The following is a 20,362-nucleotide window of genomic DNA, read 5'->3' on the forward strand; positions in this document are numbered from 1 at the left end:
TTTGTAGATGACAAGGGTTATGATACAGATAGTATAGGGAGAAAAAGGTAGCATTGACACCTCATTTTATTGCGATAGCAATTATATGGGCACTCCAAGCGCATTTCTGCCGTCGTCGTCGCCGTAATGTTCCGTACAAAGTACAAACGCCGTACGCTTGTGCGAGTGAAAGCTTGCAAGGGTCAGCCGACGACCGAGGTAAAGCCGGGTGGAAGCTCGCCGTCTTCTGTCACGCGCGAGGCACGGGGAAGAGGCGAGGGGGTAGTTCTACTTTGGCGGCGGCTGCTGCTTACAGCGCGGCCGCGATCTTCGACGTAAGAGACAGTCTCTAAGAGACTTTAGAGACCGGATTTTAGGCAAATGCCTTTTTTGTTCCTTGCGCCCCTATCGCCCTACTTTGACATATGAGCATCAATTAGAGGTTAAGAAGGGCTTTTATAGTGTTTTTATAGTGCCTATAAATTCCTATAAATGTCTATTTCCAATATCGGTGCCTATATGAACACTATTTAGCCTCAAGTTTCGCTTTCGAGTGCAGTTAGAGACCAATTCATGTTACCGGGCAACATTGACTGTTCGGAACTCTATGGTGTTCAACCTAGTCATCCAGTTCAACGAACTCTCGGAAAACAACCGCTAGCAGCAGTGATGGGACGCGCCGCGGTTGGCGAGAGCGAAACCGCGGAGAGCCATCAGGGGAAAGAAGAGTGAAGAGCAAAAGAAAAATGTGATGTGCACGCGGCTTTTGTTTTGTTTGTAATTTACTTTTTAAGGTGTTCACTGCCGTCGAGCGTTCCTTCTCAGCGTACAAGATCATTCTCAGTGACAAGAGGAACAATTTTTAATCCAAAAATCTGGAGATGGTGGTAGTTTGCTATTGTGTCCACAATCTTCACAGTGATTCTTAGACTACGTTCTGTGTGCTCTCCAAACATATTTCTTCAAACATGTGCACTTCACATGGGCGGATATTTGGCAATGTAGGGACATTTTGCCTGTACAATTCCGATAATGTCATTCTATATGAGAAAATTGCCAGAGTTGTACCTAACAGTCCTGATGTAAGAACATGTTAATTTCTTAATAAATTGTAGTCTCTCTTGCATTTATTATTTGTCTGTTTTTGTTGTGTCTTAATTAAATTGCGTCAGGCAGACATAAAGTAGTGCTTTTTTTAATCAGTATTCCCAGCTTTTAAGTATTCTTTTTCATGCTCGTTTCACTTTGCGCAACGCTCGAGTACAGTGGCCATTGAACATGAATATGAGCAGTGTGCTTGTTGAATTACGCCAAATTATCGTCATTAGTCCAGCAGTTTTATGGGACAATTGCACGGCTATGTTCAACTGTTGGCGCCTTTGTGCCATCATAAACAATAACATTTCTTGTTTTCCTGTCGTATATACAGGTCGCGCACGTCTTCGTTTGAAATTATTTGCATTTATGTGAAAATTGTTGGAGGCCTGAAACGTTGCTTTGTCTGCCTATTTTTGGCGCCTAAAACGCGCTTTTTTAATGCCTAAAGATCCGGCCTCTACGTCATCTTCAAAGCTATCTGCGATGTGGACAAACTACGCCCAGTGCTTAGTATGTGCTGTGCTTTCGGCGTCTAGTTGCATTGAAGCGAGAGGCAGCACGAAAGTCAATTCGGTCGCTTCCTTACTGCAGTGTTTTTATAGGGTTTCCGCGGTCATCGAGCGAGATGTGTTCATGTGTACCTGTGCGCGCGTGACACCGTGCTTGTTAATTTAGTTAGTAAGGGACTGTTAGCGAGTTTATACGGCCGATAAAACTGATATCCTTACTTCGTATTGCTGTCTACCAATTCGCAATCGCAATCGATGCTTCTTTTTCGGGCGAAACTGCGACTTTTTTGTCAGCTGCACGCTCAGTGCTGTGTGGGTAAGAGCGTCGTCGTGGTGCACAAATAAATCGCCCCAAGTCCAAACAACGGGGCGTTTTGTTCGAATTGCGTCACACAACGCTCGGGCACTTCTGCGTAAAGATGCTGGTCAACTCTTTGACCTTGCAATGCAAGTTCCAAATGATGAAGATGACTAACATCAGAAAACTTCCCAAGCTGAAACAGAACTTGATGCGGGCACGTTACATTTGACGTCAGTCATCGCAATACCGACGCAGAGGCTAAAAAAGCGACCATGGTGGAATAAACAGCGCTAATAACACGGACAAAAGGAAGAACACAGGACGAACGCTGTCCTGTGTTTACACACAAGTCAGAGTTCGTCCTGCGTTCTTCATGCTGTCCGTGTTTTTAGCGCCGTTGTTTTTCCACCATGGATGCATACCAGCTAGCTTGCCTTCAGACCCTAATAGAAAAGCTGTGCCGATGAAACTTCACACAAGGACGCTGCTATAGGTCAACTGACTGTAGTGTATGCATACGTGCGCCTAGTCGTGCACGTCAGTCCTAACTTCCCTTCCGCCTCGGTAATTCTGGTTACATTTGGGTCCCCTTCGTATGTTAAGTCGAGTATATACAGATAACAAGAAAACCAAATTTTAGTGATCAAGACATTGATACATTTTATCCCAATCAGCATTTAAACATCTGCGATGAAGCAAACTTCCGGCTGCGAGAGTGCCCTGGCGATCAAGTGCATCGTTCGATTCATTATTGTCGCCGCCGTCAGGCTCAAGTCCAGAGCACGGCAAAATTATTCGTTGACAGTCCTGCGTACCGGGAACTCGCCATACTAACGTGACGCATTGGACCTGTCCTGGCCACTTTTGTGTGACCAGGTCAGGTCCAATGTATAAGTGTGCGGTCGCTGTATCAGGTATGCTGCTACTGCGCAGGACCTCCCGATGCTGTGCAGAACTGCTCGGTGCAGAACCAGACCGAGGACTCCGTGGCCCTGGCCTGTTCGGAGGGCTACGACGGTGGTCTGCAGCAGCTGTTCCGGCTCGAGCTGCACGACACCTCTCGGCGGCTGCTGCGCGCCAACGTGAGCTCGGCCGAGGCGCCCGTCTTCGTGGCGCGCGGCCTGCCTCCCGGCACCAGCTTCGTGGCGGCCGTGTACGCGTTCAACTCACGTGGCCGCTCCCAGCCGACGGTGCTCGTGGTCAGCACGCTGCCGGCGCCCGTCAGCCTCACCCGGAAAGGTACGGTGCTTCTCGCGGGGGCTGAACGCGAACTGTACTCACCTTTAAAGTTGGGCATCGCTGCACTTGTAATTTCTGGGACGGGCTTTCAGCTATTATTCTTCTTTTTTTCACAAGGAGGGGCGAACCTGCGCTAACCAGCTGCAAGAGACTAAAATCAACTCTGTAGTTACTCCCTTTGCAAGGAGTAGAGTTGAATTACTCTACTTCTACTAACCCATCCGGAAGAGGCAGAGTTGGTACTACATAAAGTACATGAGCTCTAAAATGGTCGTATATGTGACACAAAGCTACTCCACTGATAGGATCGTGTTTACAACTTGATTACACCTTTGTTTTTAGAACGTACTATATGATCAAAGTTGAAGCTAGCTTTAGGGGAGGTGGCGCGAGAGGAGGGACATTACTACGGGCGCAGGAGGATCGTTGCGTCCAAAAGGAAAAGGAGGTATAAACGTTGTCCTTTTAATATGCCCATTTATGTTGAATCATATTGTAAAACCTTTTCCTCGGTATATATACGCTTTGGGAGGTGGCGCATCAACTAAAGAAAATTAGTTTCTGTGGTTTTACGTGCCAAAACCACAATATGATTATTAGGCACGCCATAGCGGGGGACTCCAGAATAATTTAGGGCACCTGGACGAGAAGCAAGGGAAACGATGAACCTGATTATTATTAATCATATCATAAGAAGCCAACAAACAATGACACCAAGGACATAGGGAAAATTACTTGTACTTACTAATTGAATTAAAGAAATGATAATGTAAATGAAAATGGATGGAAAAACAATTGTCCACAGGTGGGGACCGATCCCACGTTTTCGCATTACGCGTGCGATGCTCTTACCCTTGAGCTACCGCGGAGCCGTTTTTCCATCCACTTTCTGGGGTATTTATGTTTTACAACTAGAACTAACCCTGGGAATGTTAGCCAGCGCCACCACTCACAAACCATTGCGGTGGATGTGTAACATCCTTTCTGCCGCAGGTGTCACGTGCATCACGTACCTTAAACGTGCACCCCATGCGCGGTACATGGCTGTTTTTGTATTTTCCCCCCATAGAAATGAAGCCGCCGCGGCCGGAATTCGATCCCGCGTCCTCGGGCCTAGCAGCACACTGCCAAAGCCACTACGCCACCACGGCGATAGCGCATCAATTGAAGGCATTCAGGTTGAAGAGATTGTGGTTAAGATTCCCTTTAAGAAAACGTGTGGATTCCCTGCAGGCTTTCTCGTGCATTTAAAGCCCAGACCACACGTACGCTTGCGGACGCGCGCGAGCTCGCGTCTGCGCGCCCACGCATGCGCAGATGGTGCGGCACGGCTCGTACGCGTCAAAACGCGGCGCGATCTCGGTAATCAGCTCCTCTCTGATATAGCGCGCTTGGGCTGCCTCGCGTCGGCGCGCCTGGCTACGCAGCCACGGCGCGGTATATTGAACTCTCAGTTAAGCAGATTTATATCATGCAAGAAAGTGCTTCTTCTTCACTTTTTGTGCTGATTTAAAAGCTCTAAAAATATAACAATTACGTGTATAGATATCGAAGCCTTTTGAAACACTGTAAACAATGAAGTACGAAGTGGCGTCTACCAAGGCGTCAACGAGTGAGGCCAGAGCCCCTATTCTGAGGCTCTATTCTGGGGCTCTATTCTGAGGCTCTATTCTGGACATTCCGCCATTTTCTTCGAAGCATGACGTACGCGCGACGCTTACAAAATGGCGCCGATAGCCCCGATTTGCTTTCGTAACGTGACGCAAATTTGACGTTTCGCCTAAGAAACTATAATGTAGGCATTGAACATAGCGTGGCTGATAAAGCAAAACAGTTTTCCTCCCCAGTAAAAATAAAACAGCTAGCTCAACGCGTACGATTATTCCATCAAAATCGTTTCTCGCTTCCGTCGTCTGCATGCGCGCAGGCTGTCGTCTGCTTCATTAGCTAGGATGCGTGTCCTCGGGAAACGGAATGAGTCATCGTATATTGGCGCCCACGCGCTTGCTTTCTACCTTGAGACAACATACGCGACCTGCCAGTGATGATCAGCGCACGCTCTAGGCCGCGTTATCGCTATCTCGTGATCCGCAAGTGACTCAGCCCGACTCGTCTGGCTGAGAAGCCGCCGAATATCATCGATAGCGTTGCGCGCGCCACAGGTATCCGCTTGAGCGACGCAAACGCCGGCACTGCCATCTCTTGTGCACTTCGCTGCTTACTCGCTCCGCGAGAGGAAACTTCAAGACGCCGTCTTGCGTGCATTTCTTTTTGCAAATTAAAAAGTCATCGTTGTCATAGCCTTTGATGACGCGAAAAGTCATTAATATTGATTACAATACAAACGCAATAGTGAAAAGTGCGAAATGTCGCAGAAAGTTTGCTAGTTTCAACCAATATTATTTCAAATAAACGTGTTTTTAATAAAAATGATGGTGCAAAACACAAATGCCAGCACCACCCGAGAGCGATGCAAATGCTATATGAACACGCGTTGTGAGCAAAAGATTTTTATGGCCCGAAATGACAGGGAAAATGCGGCGATACGCTTGCCTCTCCACTGCCATTGCATATGGCCGCTCATTACCATAATTCGCGCGGCTCGTCGCACCACAAATTATGTCGGAAAATCTCTGCAAAGGCGGCCCAGCGCAACGTCACGCAACGTCAAATTGACGTTTACGAAACGGCCCTTCCTGTGACGCTCCTCACGGGATATTCCTTCAGCCAATGAACAAGCTGACATGCCGGCTATCTTGGAACGCCACCACATATTCGCGAAATTGCAGATGCATTGCACGAGCTTCTGCATGCTACCGTCCACTTTCTTTTTAAAGCGCTAAAGTCGCAATATAGGTGACAAGGACCACAAAAAAGTATTAGTCGATAAAACTTGCAGCTCCACGTCACGCTTCGTCATTCTGACGAAAACGCAAAATTGCATTTTGCAAAACTTCCGTTTCCCGGCACAAATTTCGAAACACGTGACCTCTGGACAGCCAATGAGACAGCCAAGATGGCGGATAATGGCGGCCGTGCAGCCGCCATGCGTGTCCAGAATAGAGCCCCAGGACACGCATGGCGCCTGCACGGTGTCAGGAAAAGCGGTGTTTAAAGATACGTGGATGCTTCAGTAAACCAGTTGTAAGTCCGGCGACTGTGTGTGTGTGTGCATCCTTCTGGTCCTGCGTCTTGGTTTTTGCAGTTGTTTTTTTTTTCGCTTTACAACATGAACCAACTAGCCCAGCAATTCACAATTCTAAGACACTATAAGTGTATTATTATTATTGTTATTAGTATTAAGGCTCGAGGCACGGAACATCTTGCCGAAAGGTATGTGTTCTGGTTTATTCTTTGCGTGAAGCTGCGGAAAATTATCACATTGAGCTACAAAACCAGCCGCGCAATTAAAATCAAGGGAGCAGACGATAACGCCTACGATGACGCGTTGTAATACATTGAGTTGCAATGACTTCGGCGGTGCACGCTTCTTTTGCGCTTCCCGTGATTTCTCTGTGTTTGCAGAAGAGCTTGCTTTACAGGGTGGAGCTCCGTTGCCGATTTTTGGCAAGCCAAAGACATCGTCAGTTAGCTGAGTGTTAATGAACTGCGATAAAAGCTGATTTTAGGAGTCCTCTTTGATTACCAGGTAATGTTCACCGCAGGGGCATCTTGAGTTATCAAGGTGTTGGTGTGTGGAGTCACCACGGACTCCGAGCTCCGGCACCAAAGCCGTAACCTGCACTGTGGAGATAGGTTGAAAGGTGGAGGGATAGAAACAACAACCGCGCTCGTCGCTCGCTCGCACCGTCTCTTATCTCCACACGGCTCTGACCTTTATGCGCTGTGCATTCGCCGCTCAGTTTCCGTTGAAGCGATAGACCGCACGTACCTTCGCCCGCTGCGGCGTATATGCGCTTGCTGCCAGCGTTTTGACAGTCGTTGTCTGCAGTCATTCAGTGTGATCTATTCATGTTTGTTTGTGCGCGCTCACACCACGCTTGTTCATTCAGTCAGTAATAGTCGGGCCACATTTTCCAACGCACACTACACATGCAATGCTGCCCGGATCGGCAGTGCAGCGCTACAGGTGTGTCCCTTCGCACGCGCTGCCCACGGCCAGCGCTTCTCATCAACACCACCGTTTCAGACGCGCCTTCTCGTGGTCATCGAGTCTCTCTTCATGTCGGCCTACTTACGCCGCAGCACACCTGCTTACTTAATCAGCTCATGTTTACTACAATTCATATTGCTACCAAAGCCGCTCACCTTACTTCGTATGACCATTGCTGTGTTGCTATCGCATTCATTGCTTCGCCCTTAGGGCGAAACTGTGACATTTTTTCAATAAATCTTCGATATCGCTTATCTCTCAAAACTGACTTAAAAACCTTACATTGCCTTGTTTACGAGTTTCTTTTGATCATATTATGCCTTGTAACCACTGCTCTGCCAAGTGTATAGGATGCAGGGCCGGTCAAGCCTCAAGAAGGCTTTTTACCTGTCATCCTCAACATTGCATTTGCCTTGTAATGTTGGAATAAATATTTTGATTTGATTTGATTTGATTTGAACTAATTACATTAAGGCTCATATTGTAATTTACAAATTCTAGCCTTGGAGTTCGCCTCTTGTAACGAATTCTCAGGATGACACCAGTTTGAAGATATTAATTCCCGAACTTTGCGGAGAAAGGCATTGGCGTTCCAGTTACTTTCTTAACAAAACGTCGTTTTATGCATTGAAGCATAAAAATAACTGGAAAGCCAATGCATTTCTCAGCAAAGGTCGGGAATTAATATCTCCAAACTGGTGTCATCCTGAGAATTCGTTCGCATTGGATCCGCCTTGCGAACTCCATGGCTACAATCTGTAAATTGCCATATAAGGTAATTAGTTAAAAATAATGAGTGATTTTTGTTAATTAGTCGATTATGCATTTCAATTTTATGTGCAAGTAATGTCCGCCTCTTCTAGTAGACCAGCTCATGAACTACAATTGTGCTATCTGCCACAGGCAACCTTTAAAAATTTTTGGAAGTGTTCGCTGAAACACTCGGTATATCTCCCCCATGTAGGAAGCGTTGGTGTACAACATTTGGGAACTCAGTACAACATCTGGGAATAGTGGCAAGGAGTACACATCTCACAGGGAATATAGCTAAACACTGCATGCCAATCCATCCCTCAATCCTCGGGCACTCGAATCAACCCGACGGGATGACAAATGCAAACTAGCAAAAGAGGAGCAGAATATAAGACGCGAAGTTTACTCTCAAACTACCCAACTAACGAACACCTAAGAGCTTTTAAACGACGCAAAGCGAATGAGAGACGTGTGCATTGCGCAGCAAGAAGGAATGGTTGGTCCAGGTACATTTCATTCACAAACTCGTATACAGACACCAAGAGGGTTTACGACAGGGTGCGCAGGTTGAAAAAGCAAGCCTCCAGCCCGGTAGCACTCGCAAACGTTGCGGGAAATACGATACAAGAGCACTTAGTGCGCATTTTGAGTGGATATCTAGTTCGGAACACTACACAAAAACGTTTCTTGACCTCTAACGTGCAGCTGAATCAAAACCAATTCGCCCAGTGAGATCATAAGTAGAGGGTTACAATCAGTCCTTCACAATGTGCGAATCGAAATTTGCACTTAATGCTTGTAAAAACCCTGCTCCAAGATCAGACCAAATAACCTATGATATCATTAAGAATCTCTAGGAAGAAACACTTCAATGCATGCTTCGTCTGTTGAATAAAATCAGTAGCCCCTCCCCTGTGGAGGATTTGGGGGTAAGCGAAGCTTGTCGTGTGTTTCTTTGGTGTTCCTCCGAACGAATCGCACTGACGAGTACCACGTTGCGCTCGAACGACAACCGACCACACGCACTGCAGCTGGCCCCGAAGTCCCGGTTGAGAAAATCGCGTCGCACCGGGGAAGTTGGCGCTAGCGTTGACGAGGCGTGCACCACCGTTGTCAGGTTCCTGGAGGCATACGCGGAAAGTTTTCATTTACCCGGGAGGGAGGGGGGGTTGGGCTGGTGCCTGACTAGCTTTACGAACCCCACCCATGTATGCATATATATATATATATATATATATATATATATATATATATATATATATATATATATGTGTGTGTGTGTGTGTGTGTGTGTGTGCATACATGGGTGGGGTCGTAAAGCTAGTCAGGCAAGCAATATATATATATATATATATATATACTATTTCTAATAACAGTTACACTGGAAACTTCGTGTGACCTCGAAAGATTGTTCACTGAAGCGACGAGCTTATATCAGTGTTTGCAAGACCTCAGAGTAGGAGACAATTCAGTTTTACAGCCTGATATATTTTATATATGATCTTCATGCTGTTTAAATATCTAACACCGTACAATCTTACTTAGTATTGATTCCACCCTCGTTATCATGTTGACAATTTGTGATGTATCTTTATGTTTATATCGAGTGTATGTTACATAATACCAATTTCTCACATGTCACGAAGTAGTGATTAATTTCAATTCTAGTGTTTATTTATCCCGTAATCTGTTAGTTGACAATGCTGTCTTCTTTGTTAGAATATCTTAAAACGACGTTGTTGTATTTACTTTTGTGTTACATGAAAGCTGTCGCTGTTGTCAAACTTTTTGAACGGAGCAGGAGCCTCTGTCAGGCCTTGATGCCTTTTGCTCCTGTCACCATTTCTGTAAAGCTACAGAAAAAAAAAAGACTTTGTTTGTTTGTTTGAGTTCCCTCGCACCGCCAAGAGACTGGTGTCTCTAGGTTGAGTTATGCGACAAGCGGATTCAGTTAAACACGTTAGGGAGATATATGTGTTTTGCGTGTATTAAGTCGCACAAGTACACATCTATGGAAAAACCATGTTACGCCTTGTAAAAGTTTTAATACAAAAGATACAATCAAGAAATTTTTTCCTGGCGAAAGGTCAGTTAATGAGAAGATAGGACATAACATATATAAAAATTAAACTATATATAGCAATTTCTGAACACAACTTCTGACTAGAATTATTAGAAAAAGTATAATGTGATTCTATAATGCAGGATTCTATAATGCATTGCTTGTCACAGCATGCCTTATGCCACTTGTTTGGTTTATTTCCCAGAGGCAGAATAAAGGATTATAGAGTAAAAATTACTGGGTGTTCAAATAAATAAACATATTAATAAATAAATAAATAAATAAATAAATAAATAAATAAATAAATAAATAAATAAATAAATAAATAAATAAATAAATAAATAAGACAGCGATATATCAAAAGCGTGAAAGGACTCGATAGCAAATATAAGAACAGCGTGGATTGTCTTATTGAGCGGCAAATGCAGCATATGACGACTCAAAAATTAATAATGAAAATGCACAGCACAGACTAGGGAGTTTTGCAAATACAGCAACCACGCGTGCAAATGGCCTCACTCTGCTTGCGCTGTCATGTACTCCATTTACGTTCCTTTGTATAACTTTTTTCTTTGTTTTCTTAGCCAAGTGGTTTGCTTTGACTTGTAAGTTGATGCCTTTCTCTCTCCTATTAAAGACATCAGCTCGTCGTCTAATGCGATGATTGCACCATCATTGAAAAAGTGTTCCTTCGGGCACTTGATCTGGAAATGCAGTCTTCTTTCTGGGGTTTTACGTGCCAAAACCAGTTCTGATTATGAGGCACGCTGTAGTGGAGGGCTCCGGATTAATTTTGACCACCTGGGGTTCTTTAACGTGCACTACAACGGAAACACACGGGCGTTTTTGCATTTCGCCTCCATCAAAATGCGGCCGCCGCGGCCGGGATACGATCCCGCGACCTCGTGCTCAGCAGCGCAACGCCTTAGCCAACTGAGTCACCGCGACGAATCTGGAAATGAAGTCGTCGGCCGGCAATCTTATTCAAATTGATTTTGCGGGAGAGTTCTTTGTGAGCGTGAAAAAAAATGCCAGATGGTCCAAACGGGCTTGTCCAGTCGTCGACCGCTAGTACATTTTCAGTCGCCGAAGGCAAGAAAAGGACCTTGCTGCACATGTGCTGCAAGCGTGAAGATGTGACAAGGGCATTTCATCCTGTTCTGTTGACGTGAAGGACTTGTATTACTCCATGCCCCAAAGCCCCCTTTTGGCATGTGTTGAAGAATGCATTGATCATTTTGGAGTAATTGGGTTTCAGACTAAGACAGGCATATCAGCTAGTCGGTTCTTAGAACGTCTTACGTTTTATTTGAAGTCAACCTACGTTCAATGCGATGGACACATCTACATTCAAAACAGAGGGGTTTGCAATGGGTCGTGTCTGGCACCCATACTCAGTGATATATTCCTGGCTGATTATGACAAAGTTATAGAAACTTGTATGTCAGCGGTGAATATCACCAAAGTTTTTAGATATGTGGATGATTACCTAGTCCTGCTTGATTCCACTCAATCTGTAAATGATGTATATATATAGTTAACACTTTTTCTCGATGTCTTAACAATCTGGAGATAACACATGAACTACCAGTCAATAATTCCATCCAGTTTTTAGACGTAAGAATTTTTCTGTTCGAGAGGAGGAGTGGGGGAGAGGCGACCTGTGCTCCAGCTGTTGGGGCGGACGGGCACGCTACATGTGGTTAAAGAAAATGCTTGACATACAAAAGAACGTCTATTGGACGTAGGATACCCTAACCATGTACTTATATCAGTAGCAGAAAGTGCGATAAGGAAGCTAAAGAAACGGAATGGCACGCACGTGAGCAGTAGTGACAACATGAAAAAAGGTTGTGCCATATTTGCATACGTATCACCACGCTCTAAAGAAGATGGACGAAAGGTTGAAGTAGATGTATATTTTCCGCTCCGCAGAAATTGCTTAGCTTATGCAGTGCCACTGATCCGTTTGCCAAGAAACGCGGAGGTTGTAAAAAGAATCATCAGACCCCTTTTGTGTCGTGCGTAAAGAATGTTGTGTATCGCCTTCCGTTATCGTGCGGGAAAGTTTACATTCGGCAGTCTGGGAGGTGCCTGAATGATAGGTTAAGAGAACACAAACAAAAATTGAACCGATACCGAGATGTTTCTGTGCATTGCAGTGATTGTGGGTGCAAACCCTTATTCAAGAAGTGTTCTGTTTTGTATAGAAATGTAGATAAAGTTACGCGAGAGGTTGTTGAAGCCACTCTGATAGCGAGGGCCGGTGATAGCTGCATCAGCTCCCCTTCAGTTGCGCTGACTACAAATGAATTTGCGTTCCTGGATGCGGCTGGTTTTCACGTGCGATGATTGGGCCTTTTCTGTATGCGGGCCTACAAATACGGTTGTTTCTCGAAATAAACAGTCAGTTGAAAGTTAGCGCTCGTTCTGTTCTCTCGTTCTTGTCCGTGTCTTCTAGCGCTATGACCACCACCTCTGATGGTTCAAGGTCGTCACCATAGAACTATGTTAATGCTTTGTCTTCCTTTCCTATGAAAACCTGCTCAATGTGGGACTTATGCCGCCACATATAAGGTGGATACCTGTTGTTTAACGAAGACAGCGTTGTGTCAAATGCTTCATAGAGCCTCTGGCGGTACATGTCACTCGCTGATGGTAACACGTGAGCTGAGGAACCTTCTAGACAGCGGCGTGCAGTCTTCTTTCTCCTAGCAGCTAGAACACAGGGGTCGCCAACTCCTACTTTTCCTGCCTCTGTCATATACATACTTGGGCCACGCGCTTTATTTTGGAGATAATCTGCGCCGAGTTCAAGCTTGGGCCACCCGAGATGGTCGGTCCCATCGTGTGCGCTGTCTCCACGCGCGCCTAGTGTTATGTTTCCGCTGGTGCTTATACGATGGAAAATACGCTAGCCCACTACGCCACGAAGCACACATAGACACAAGCACCACGATGGCAATAAATACCCAACATTAACGAAAGGCCGCGTTTCTAGCGCGTTTTCTAACGCGTTTGTGCAAGCGCGTTACGGCCCGTGTAAGAAGCTGGTGTAAGACGCTGTGGCCTCTCCGCCTTACCTTCAACGCGTTTCGAACGCGCTGCCCAAGGCGGTGGCAAGTCAAGTTCAAGTCGAGGAGCGTTTATGAATACGGGGGGGTATACTCTCTCAGCAGTCATGTGATGGCGTCGGCAAACGCGGTGCACGTTCCGGCATGTGTAAATGGCTGCGCAAGACGCTGTGGCCGCTCCCCCTTACTAGAGAGTACTGCACGTCTCTAACGCGTTTGTGCTAGCGTCCCCTTAAGCGGGAGATCCGATGATTCCCTCCGGAGCTTCGCCCACTCATCATCATTCACCCCGTGGATATGCTGTGATTTTTTTTCAGCGTCAGACGGGTTCTGGCGAAGTACCGATAAGCGAGGTGGCCACTGTTGGTTTTTTCATTGGTGATCATGCTCTGTTTGTAGCCGGTGCACATTGCAACGTCCGCAGCCGCGGAAGAAGCGGGCTCGACGCCTGTTTTCTATTTCTCCTTTTATTGCGACAGCAATTGTATCGACACTCCAGGCAAATTGTCGCTGTCGTCGTCACCGTGATATTCCGTATAAAGTCCAAAAGTCATATGAGGGAGTGACCCATACACTGTGGGTGCGAGAAAAAGCCCGTAACACTAACAGGAAAAGGATGGCGGCTTGATGGACATTATCTTCCCACGGGCTCAATATTCGGGTTAGTTGGAGGTCACGGGATCAAATGCGCGCATGGGGAGGAGAGCACGCGTCTTCTCATCTAGCCCTGCCACAGCTGCGAATGACTGTGCGCGGTTGACGCTTACGCGGCCCGCGTGCCGTTTCCAATTGTTGGTAATCATTTGGGGGTGCAATGATCAAGGACAAGCAGGGATGGCTGCTAACTTCATGCATGCGCTGTTTTCCTTCTTAGCCTGTTTTTCCGCGCCCCAAGTGTTGCAGATCACATAGCCTAAGTTAGGAGACAGGCTAAATTGGAGATCGCTGACAGAGGCCGTCCTGTAGTGGACATAAAAATATGCAGATGATGATGATGAATCTAATTTTCGTGATCGCGGTGAATGGTATGGCTGTACGAACCATTCAACCCCACTGCCGGCGTTCTTCACAATGCCAGCGTTGTGATAGCGACTGATCGTGGTCCTACAGCGAGATATTACAGGTTTACATGGCCTGTGCATTGCATGATGTTTGTTATTTTAATTAGTAAGTAAATGTTACTGCAATTCATCTAGGCGATATAACCAACGTACATACTCGTGTGAGGGCCGCACTTCTTTGCCGCAATTTTGACTAGCCTTACATGGGACCGGGCCATTTTATCCAATTTTACCAACTACGAGTATGAAATCCGCCGTAAACATCCGCGATCGCCTCCTCTTGCCATCTATAGTCGAGTACAACTTTAGAAGGCAGCGGCATTTGCCCCTCAAAGGTGGATGCACACGAGCATCCACCAATAGGCGTGCGCTTTAGACTGACGTCATGAGCCGGGCGGCCGTGACCCGGCCGACGGAGGACATGGCAGCCCGCGCTTCGAGCTGGGCCGAGTCGCGTCAGCGGGACTATTTATTTAGTCGCGGTGGAAATCGGCTGCTGCGCTTCAGTGATCAGGGCGGGACGCCTCTCCTGTCTTCTGAAGTAATAACCGACTTTTTTTTATATAGTTGCGACGCGTGAAAGTTCACTGCGCGGGAAAATTCGCAGTGGAGCGCGATCGGAATCGCGCTGAACGCGATTGCTTCTCGGTTGGATTAAAAAATATATATATATTTGCTTTCCAAGTTGGGTGTGCGGCTCTTACACGGATTTATACGGGAAGAATCTTTTTCGTGTAATTGTCGTATGCTTCGCTATCACTAATACTGCTCCGCCTTTCCGGCAAAACGACAGCCTCCTTTTTTTTTTTTTTTTTTTATTCTGAGTCCTAGTAAAAGTTTTGCTCTGCTGCCCATGACTGCTATTGATACTGATTTCTAGTGAATCCGGCTTGGCCTCACCTCGGTTATTAAGTTAATTATATATATTTATGACCTCTGCAAGCACGTTGCGATGTTTTCATCCCCAATAAATGTTGTGAATTATTATAAGTTTCTTTTTTCATGAGTCGCTAGCATTACCTACTGGAAAGAGAAGCAATACTGAGACACATACGAGTATCATTCACGTGCATTTCACACACCGTTGATAAAAGACTCTGCCGAAGGGTTCACTGAAGTCTGCAGCTCTTTTTCAGTGTCAAAAAAGTGCGCAAAGCAATTTGTAGTCAGTTAAACATACAGCAGCATATTCATTCTCTACATATAGGCTATCCATATCATTAGAAATAAGTTGGCTACCTCTCTCTCTCTTTAAAAATATCATAAAATTTGTCCTGTGTACACATTGAAATATAATGTTTCTGTGCATGGTGTTCGCACTGAAAATTAAAATAACATGTTGAAGTGAAAAAATAGGGATGAGGTAGCCGCCGTTTGTGTTTCTAATGCGCTTGTTTTCATATTGTCCGAATTTTCAGAAATAAAGCGAAAGTATGAATAAAAGCAGTGCACGTCCGCGTCAGAAATAATGCAGTGAGCTGCTAGCCAGGCATAGGCGCCTTTAAGGGAAAACACAACATTTTAAGAGAAAAGGTAGAGGCAACTCACAAGAAACCATAAACGATTGGGGTAACAGGACTCTGGTAATGACATTTTAGGAGCAGGGGGGTGGGGGGGACTGCGGCCTCGCCGAGGGGGGTGTGTGTAGCAGAGCCCCCCCCCCCCCCCCCCCCTGGGAAAACTCCGCAGCCCCCCTCCCGTAGTCGGCGCCTATGCCTGGAGGGCAAGACAACGCTGACGTTTGGCCTCAACATCGCGCTCCCGCAATTCGGGGTCGATAGCTCTTCGCTGACGTTTGGGGTCAACCTCGCGCACCATAAACTCGTGGTCCGCGGCTCTTCGCTGACGTTTCGCCTGGGCTTTGGAAGCCCTCACTCTAGAATCGGCACGTCGACCACGAGCCCTTTCCCGAGCGCGTTCATTCTGGATGCATTTCCATAAAATTGCTTCAAAATTAAATCTGTCCGTTACATAAGATAATGAATGGCTCACACCCCCGTAAACGCGGCCTCCCCATTACGACGACAGAAGAGAAGTGAAATTCTACGCTGAAATGATTAGCGGCAATGCAACCAGCTGTGGAAGCAGACGACGACAACGAATGCGGGAGCAGTGGCACGAGCGCAAACCGAGGTGCGCCAACGAGCCAGCCGCTGAACACGACGACGATGCTCGAGCCAATGCTGATGATGATAATTTTGTGCGTACATGGACGCCACCTAAATCTGTGTGTTATAACAAGCTTCAGTTGAAAAATATTCTCAACTGAGTTTCTTCCTTCTTGGAAGAAAGCCATTGTCATTCCAATACTCAAGCAAGGTAAGGACCCATCAATGAAAACAAATTACAGACCAATAGCACTAACAAGCTGCGTATGTAAACTTCCTGAAAAATGATCAACCGCCGCCTCATGTCATTTCTTGAGTATAATGGCATCCTCGACCGATATCAATGAGGCTTTCGGACAGGGACGTGAACAAGGGACAACCTTCTCCTGCCAGAGTCGTACATCAGAGGCGCTTTCGCACATATACAACACTGTTTGTCCGTATTTTTTTTTTTTACCTCGTAAAAGCGTACGATACAACCTGGGGGTATGGCACGCTGCAAGATCTGTTCGCTTATGGAATCTGTGGGAATATGTACAATGTCCTGAAAAGCTACCTTTCTGACAGAATTTTTCGCGTCCTAATTGGCAATGATCTGTCGCGTAATTTTTCTCAAGAAAACTGCATTCTGCTAGGCAGGGGGCTGAGCTGCACACTGCTCATAGTAAAAATGAACTCACTCCGAAATGTACTACGTTGAATGCTATCCTACTTAGTGTATGTTGATGACCTGCAGATCAGTTTCAAAACGTGTAATTTAGCGATCTCAGAACGCCAGATCCAGCTCGGTATGAACCGGTTGTCGAAATGGCCACACGAAAGTGTCTTTAAATTTAATGCGAAAAGGTCCACATGTGTGCTGTTTTCAAAACTTAGAGGCATGCTTGCAGATCTCAGTATTAGTATAAATGAGCACAGCCGAATATCGAGAAACAACACAGGTTTCTTGGCGTCATTTTTGACCAAAAGCTGTCGTTTATACCACACAATGTGCAAGCCAAAAATAAATGCATTGATGCGGTGAACCTTGTGGAAATCCTCTCTCACCAGCCGTGGGACACAGACAAAAATGGCCTCATCTCTTTATAAAATAGGATAATTCAGTCACGAATAGACTAGGCTGCATAGTCTACCAGTATGCAACAAAAACAGCCCTTGAAAAGTTGGACACTGTACTTCACGAGGGCCTCAGGTTTGCCACTGGCGCTTTACGTACTAGTCCAGCGGAAATCGTTTGTGTAGAATATAACCAGTGGTCCTTAACGTATCTGAGAGAGTATTGCAGCCTGATGTACGCCCTCAAAGTTTCATCAGCCCCTGAGCAACCCTGCTCTATTCTTGAAAACAAGTCTGCGACGGCCTGCTCGCCAAGCGCCCATCACGACCAGTGCCCTTCTCGTTAAGAGTGACAATGCTGGTCCCCGACAACCGAGATCGATGATGAGATCGCAGGCAGCCAGGCATCTTCTAACACACACGCGCAGTTCTTCAATCTCCTCTCCTTCGACTCCACCACGCAGCGTAACATCTTCCTCCGGCGCAGACGAAGCTCGACGAGCGAGTTAGGGAACCACATGGTTGGTAACGCTTGGTTCGAGAACCCTATGATTGTAGGGCTTCAGGCGGGCCACGTGAACCACTTGTCTTCCACGACCGGCGATTACTGGAGGTCAGTTTTGCTATGACGTAGTTGACGTCACTTAATTGGTTTAGTATCACGAATGGACCGCTATACGTTGAAATAAACTTGCGATACAAGCCTTTCTTCCGTGGAGGTGTCCACAGTAAAACGTGATCGCCTGGAGCGAAAGTGACAGGTATATGCCAGGCGTCATAGCGTGCCTTGGATGAAACTTGCGAAGACAGTGTTCGTAGGCGAGCAAGCCGACGCGCTTCTTCGGCACGACACAATGTTTGTGCAATACATGTGTCTTCGCTCAGTGTGAATGGCAAAATTGTGTCCAAGAAACAGGAAACTTTGGGGACTGTGAGCATACAACAGATAGAAAGGCGCATACCCGGTTACTTCGTGCTTGGCTGTATTGTATGCGTACGGGATGAAGGGCAGCACGCCATCCCAATTCTTGCGATCAGCCGGGACGTACAGTGACAACATGTTGGTAAGAGTAAGATTCGTGCGTTCGGTGAGGCCATTTGTTTGTGGGTGGTATGGCGTTGAATGGCGATAAGTAGAACCGCAAAGGCGCAGTAGATCTTCAACAACGTCGGCGGTGAATTGCCATCCGCGGTCACTTATCACAACACGTGGAGCAGCATGGCGCAGGATGACAGAATGAAGGAGAAAGCGCGACACATCGGCGGCAGTAGCAGAGGTAAACGCCGCAGTCTCAGTATAGCGCGTCAAGTAGTCGACGCACACAATAATCCAGCGACGGCCAGTAGAGCTCTTGGGAAAGGGGCCCAGAAAGTCTATACCAACTTTTTAAAATGGTAAAGCAGGATGTTTCAGTGGTTTCAAAAAGCCCGCAGGAGGCGTCGCCGGCTTCTTATGACATTGGCAACCTGGGCAACTGGCAAGGTATTGTCTTGTGCTCTTCCATAACTTCGGCCAATAAGAGCGCTGGCGTAATCGATGACGCGTGCGGGCAAAAGCCCAGGTGACCCGATGTGATATCGTCATGCATAGCGCGAAGAATCGCAGTACGCAGGCGTTCGGGAACGACTAGGAGCCGAGTAATTCTTTTTGTAAAGCAGGCCGTCACAGCAGCGTGAATGGCGTGGTCTGACCTGACGTGCGGGCAGCCTCGTATTAGTGTAGGAGCGCGTCGTTGTTCACACTGATGTCAGGAAACTCGGTAATGCTGGCAAGATAGTCGTCGTTAGCGTTGGAGTGCGGCGACGGGAGACGAGACAAGCAGTCGGCATCGCTATGACACCGGCCGCTCTGGTAGGCGACAGAAAAGTTGTATTCCTGAACTTACGCCCAGCGTGCCAGCCATCCAGAAGGATCCCGCAGTCCAGCAAAGGGAATGATGATCCGTCACTATCTGGAAATGGCGACCGTACAGACATGGCCGTAACTTCTGTATGGCGAAGACTACTGCCAGGCATTCGAATTCGGTGACAGTGTATCGCTCTCGTCAGTGTCCGACTTGCGTACGCGATCAAGTGCTGGCGCCCATGGTGAAGTTGAACGAGGACGGCGCCAACGCCCACACCGCTAGCGTCAGTGTGTAGCTCAGTCATGGCCTCGGGATCGAAATGGCGCAACACTGGCCCAGACGTTAGTAAGTACTTCAGCTGACGGAACGCGTCCTCGCACTCTGTAGTCCATACGTACGGAATGTCTTTGTGAAGGAGGCACGTGAGTGGGTGAGCATGTTGGGCGAAGTTCTGAATAAACCGGCGGAAATACGAACACAGGATAAGAAAACTTCGGAGGTCTTTCGCTGTCTTCGGTTGGCTGAAATACCGTACTGCAGCAATCTTTTCAGGGTCAGGTCGTCTACCATCTTTGTTGACGAGAAAACCGAGAACGAGAGTCTGGTGTTCACCGAAGTCACACTTCTTTGAGTTTAAAACCAGTCCTGCATTTTGTATACGGTCCAGTACGACGCCACGTCGATGATTGTGCTCCTCGAGTGTTTTTCCAAAAATAATTACATCATCGAGATAGCACATGCAGATCTCCCATTTTAATCCGCGTAGCACTGTGTCCATAAACCTTTCGAAAGTTGCTGGCGCGTTGCATAACCCGAAGGGCATGACATTAAACTCGGAAGAGTCCGTCTGGGGTCACATAGGCAGTTTTCTCCTTATCAGTCGGGTGCATCGGTATTTGCCAGTATCCCGATCGTAAGTCAACGGAGGAGAAGTAGGGGGCTGCATGAAGGCAATCGATAGCATCGTCAATGCGTGGCAGAGGGTATACGTCCTTCTTCGTGGCGGCGTTAAGTCTTCGATAATCAAAGCAGAACCTCCAAGAATTGTCCTTTTTCTTAACTAGTATCACTGGCGCTGCCCAGGGACTGCAAGACTCCTGGACAACACCTTTCCGTAGCATTTCTTGGACTTGCTCGTCGATTACTTTTCGTTCTGTAGGA

General features: G+C 46.8%; 1 protein-coding gene across 2 annotated transcripts in view; it reads left to right on the top strand.

Moving 5' to 3' along the window:
• The window catches only part of LOC119457109 (nephrin), a 423,265-nt gene that overhangs the window by 224,019 nt on the left and 178,884 nt on the right, over nucleotides 1–20,362 (top strand). The window contains exon 8 of one of the 2 annotated variants that reach the window (XM_049669958.1): nucleotides 2,821–3,126. The exons of the other annotated variant lie outside the window; for it this stretch is intronic. Within the exon in view, the coding sequence (XP_049525915.1) occupies nucleotides 2,821–3,126 (306 nt within the window). The remainder of the gene's footprint in view (nucleotides 1–2,820; nucleotides 3,127–20,362) is intronic. 2 annotated transcript variants of the gene reach the window in all.

The sequence above is a fragment of the Dermacentor silvarum genome, chromosome 6 (assembly GCF_013339745.2).
Source record: "Dermacentor silvarum isolate Dsil-2018 chromosome 6, BIME_Dsil_1.4, whole genome shotgun sequence".
NCBI classification, from domain to species: Eukaryota; Metazoa; Arthropoda; class Arachnida; order Ixodida; family Ixodidae; genus Dermacentor; species Dermacentor silvarum.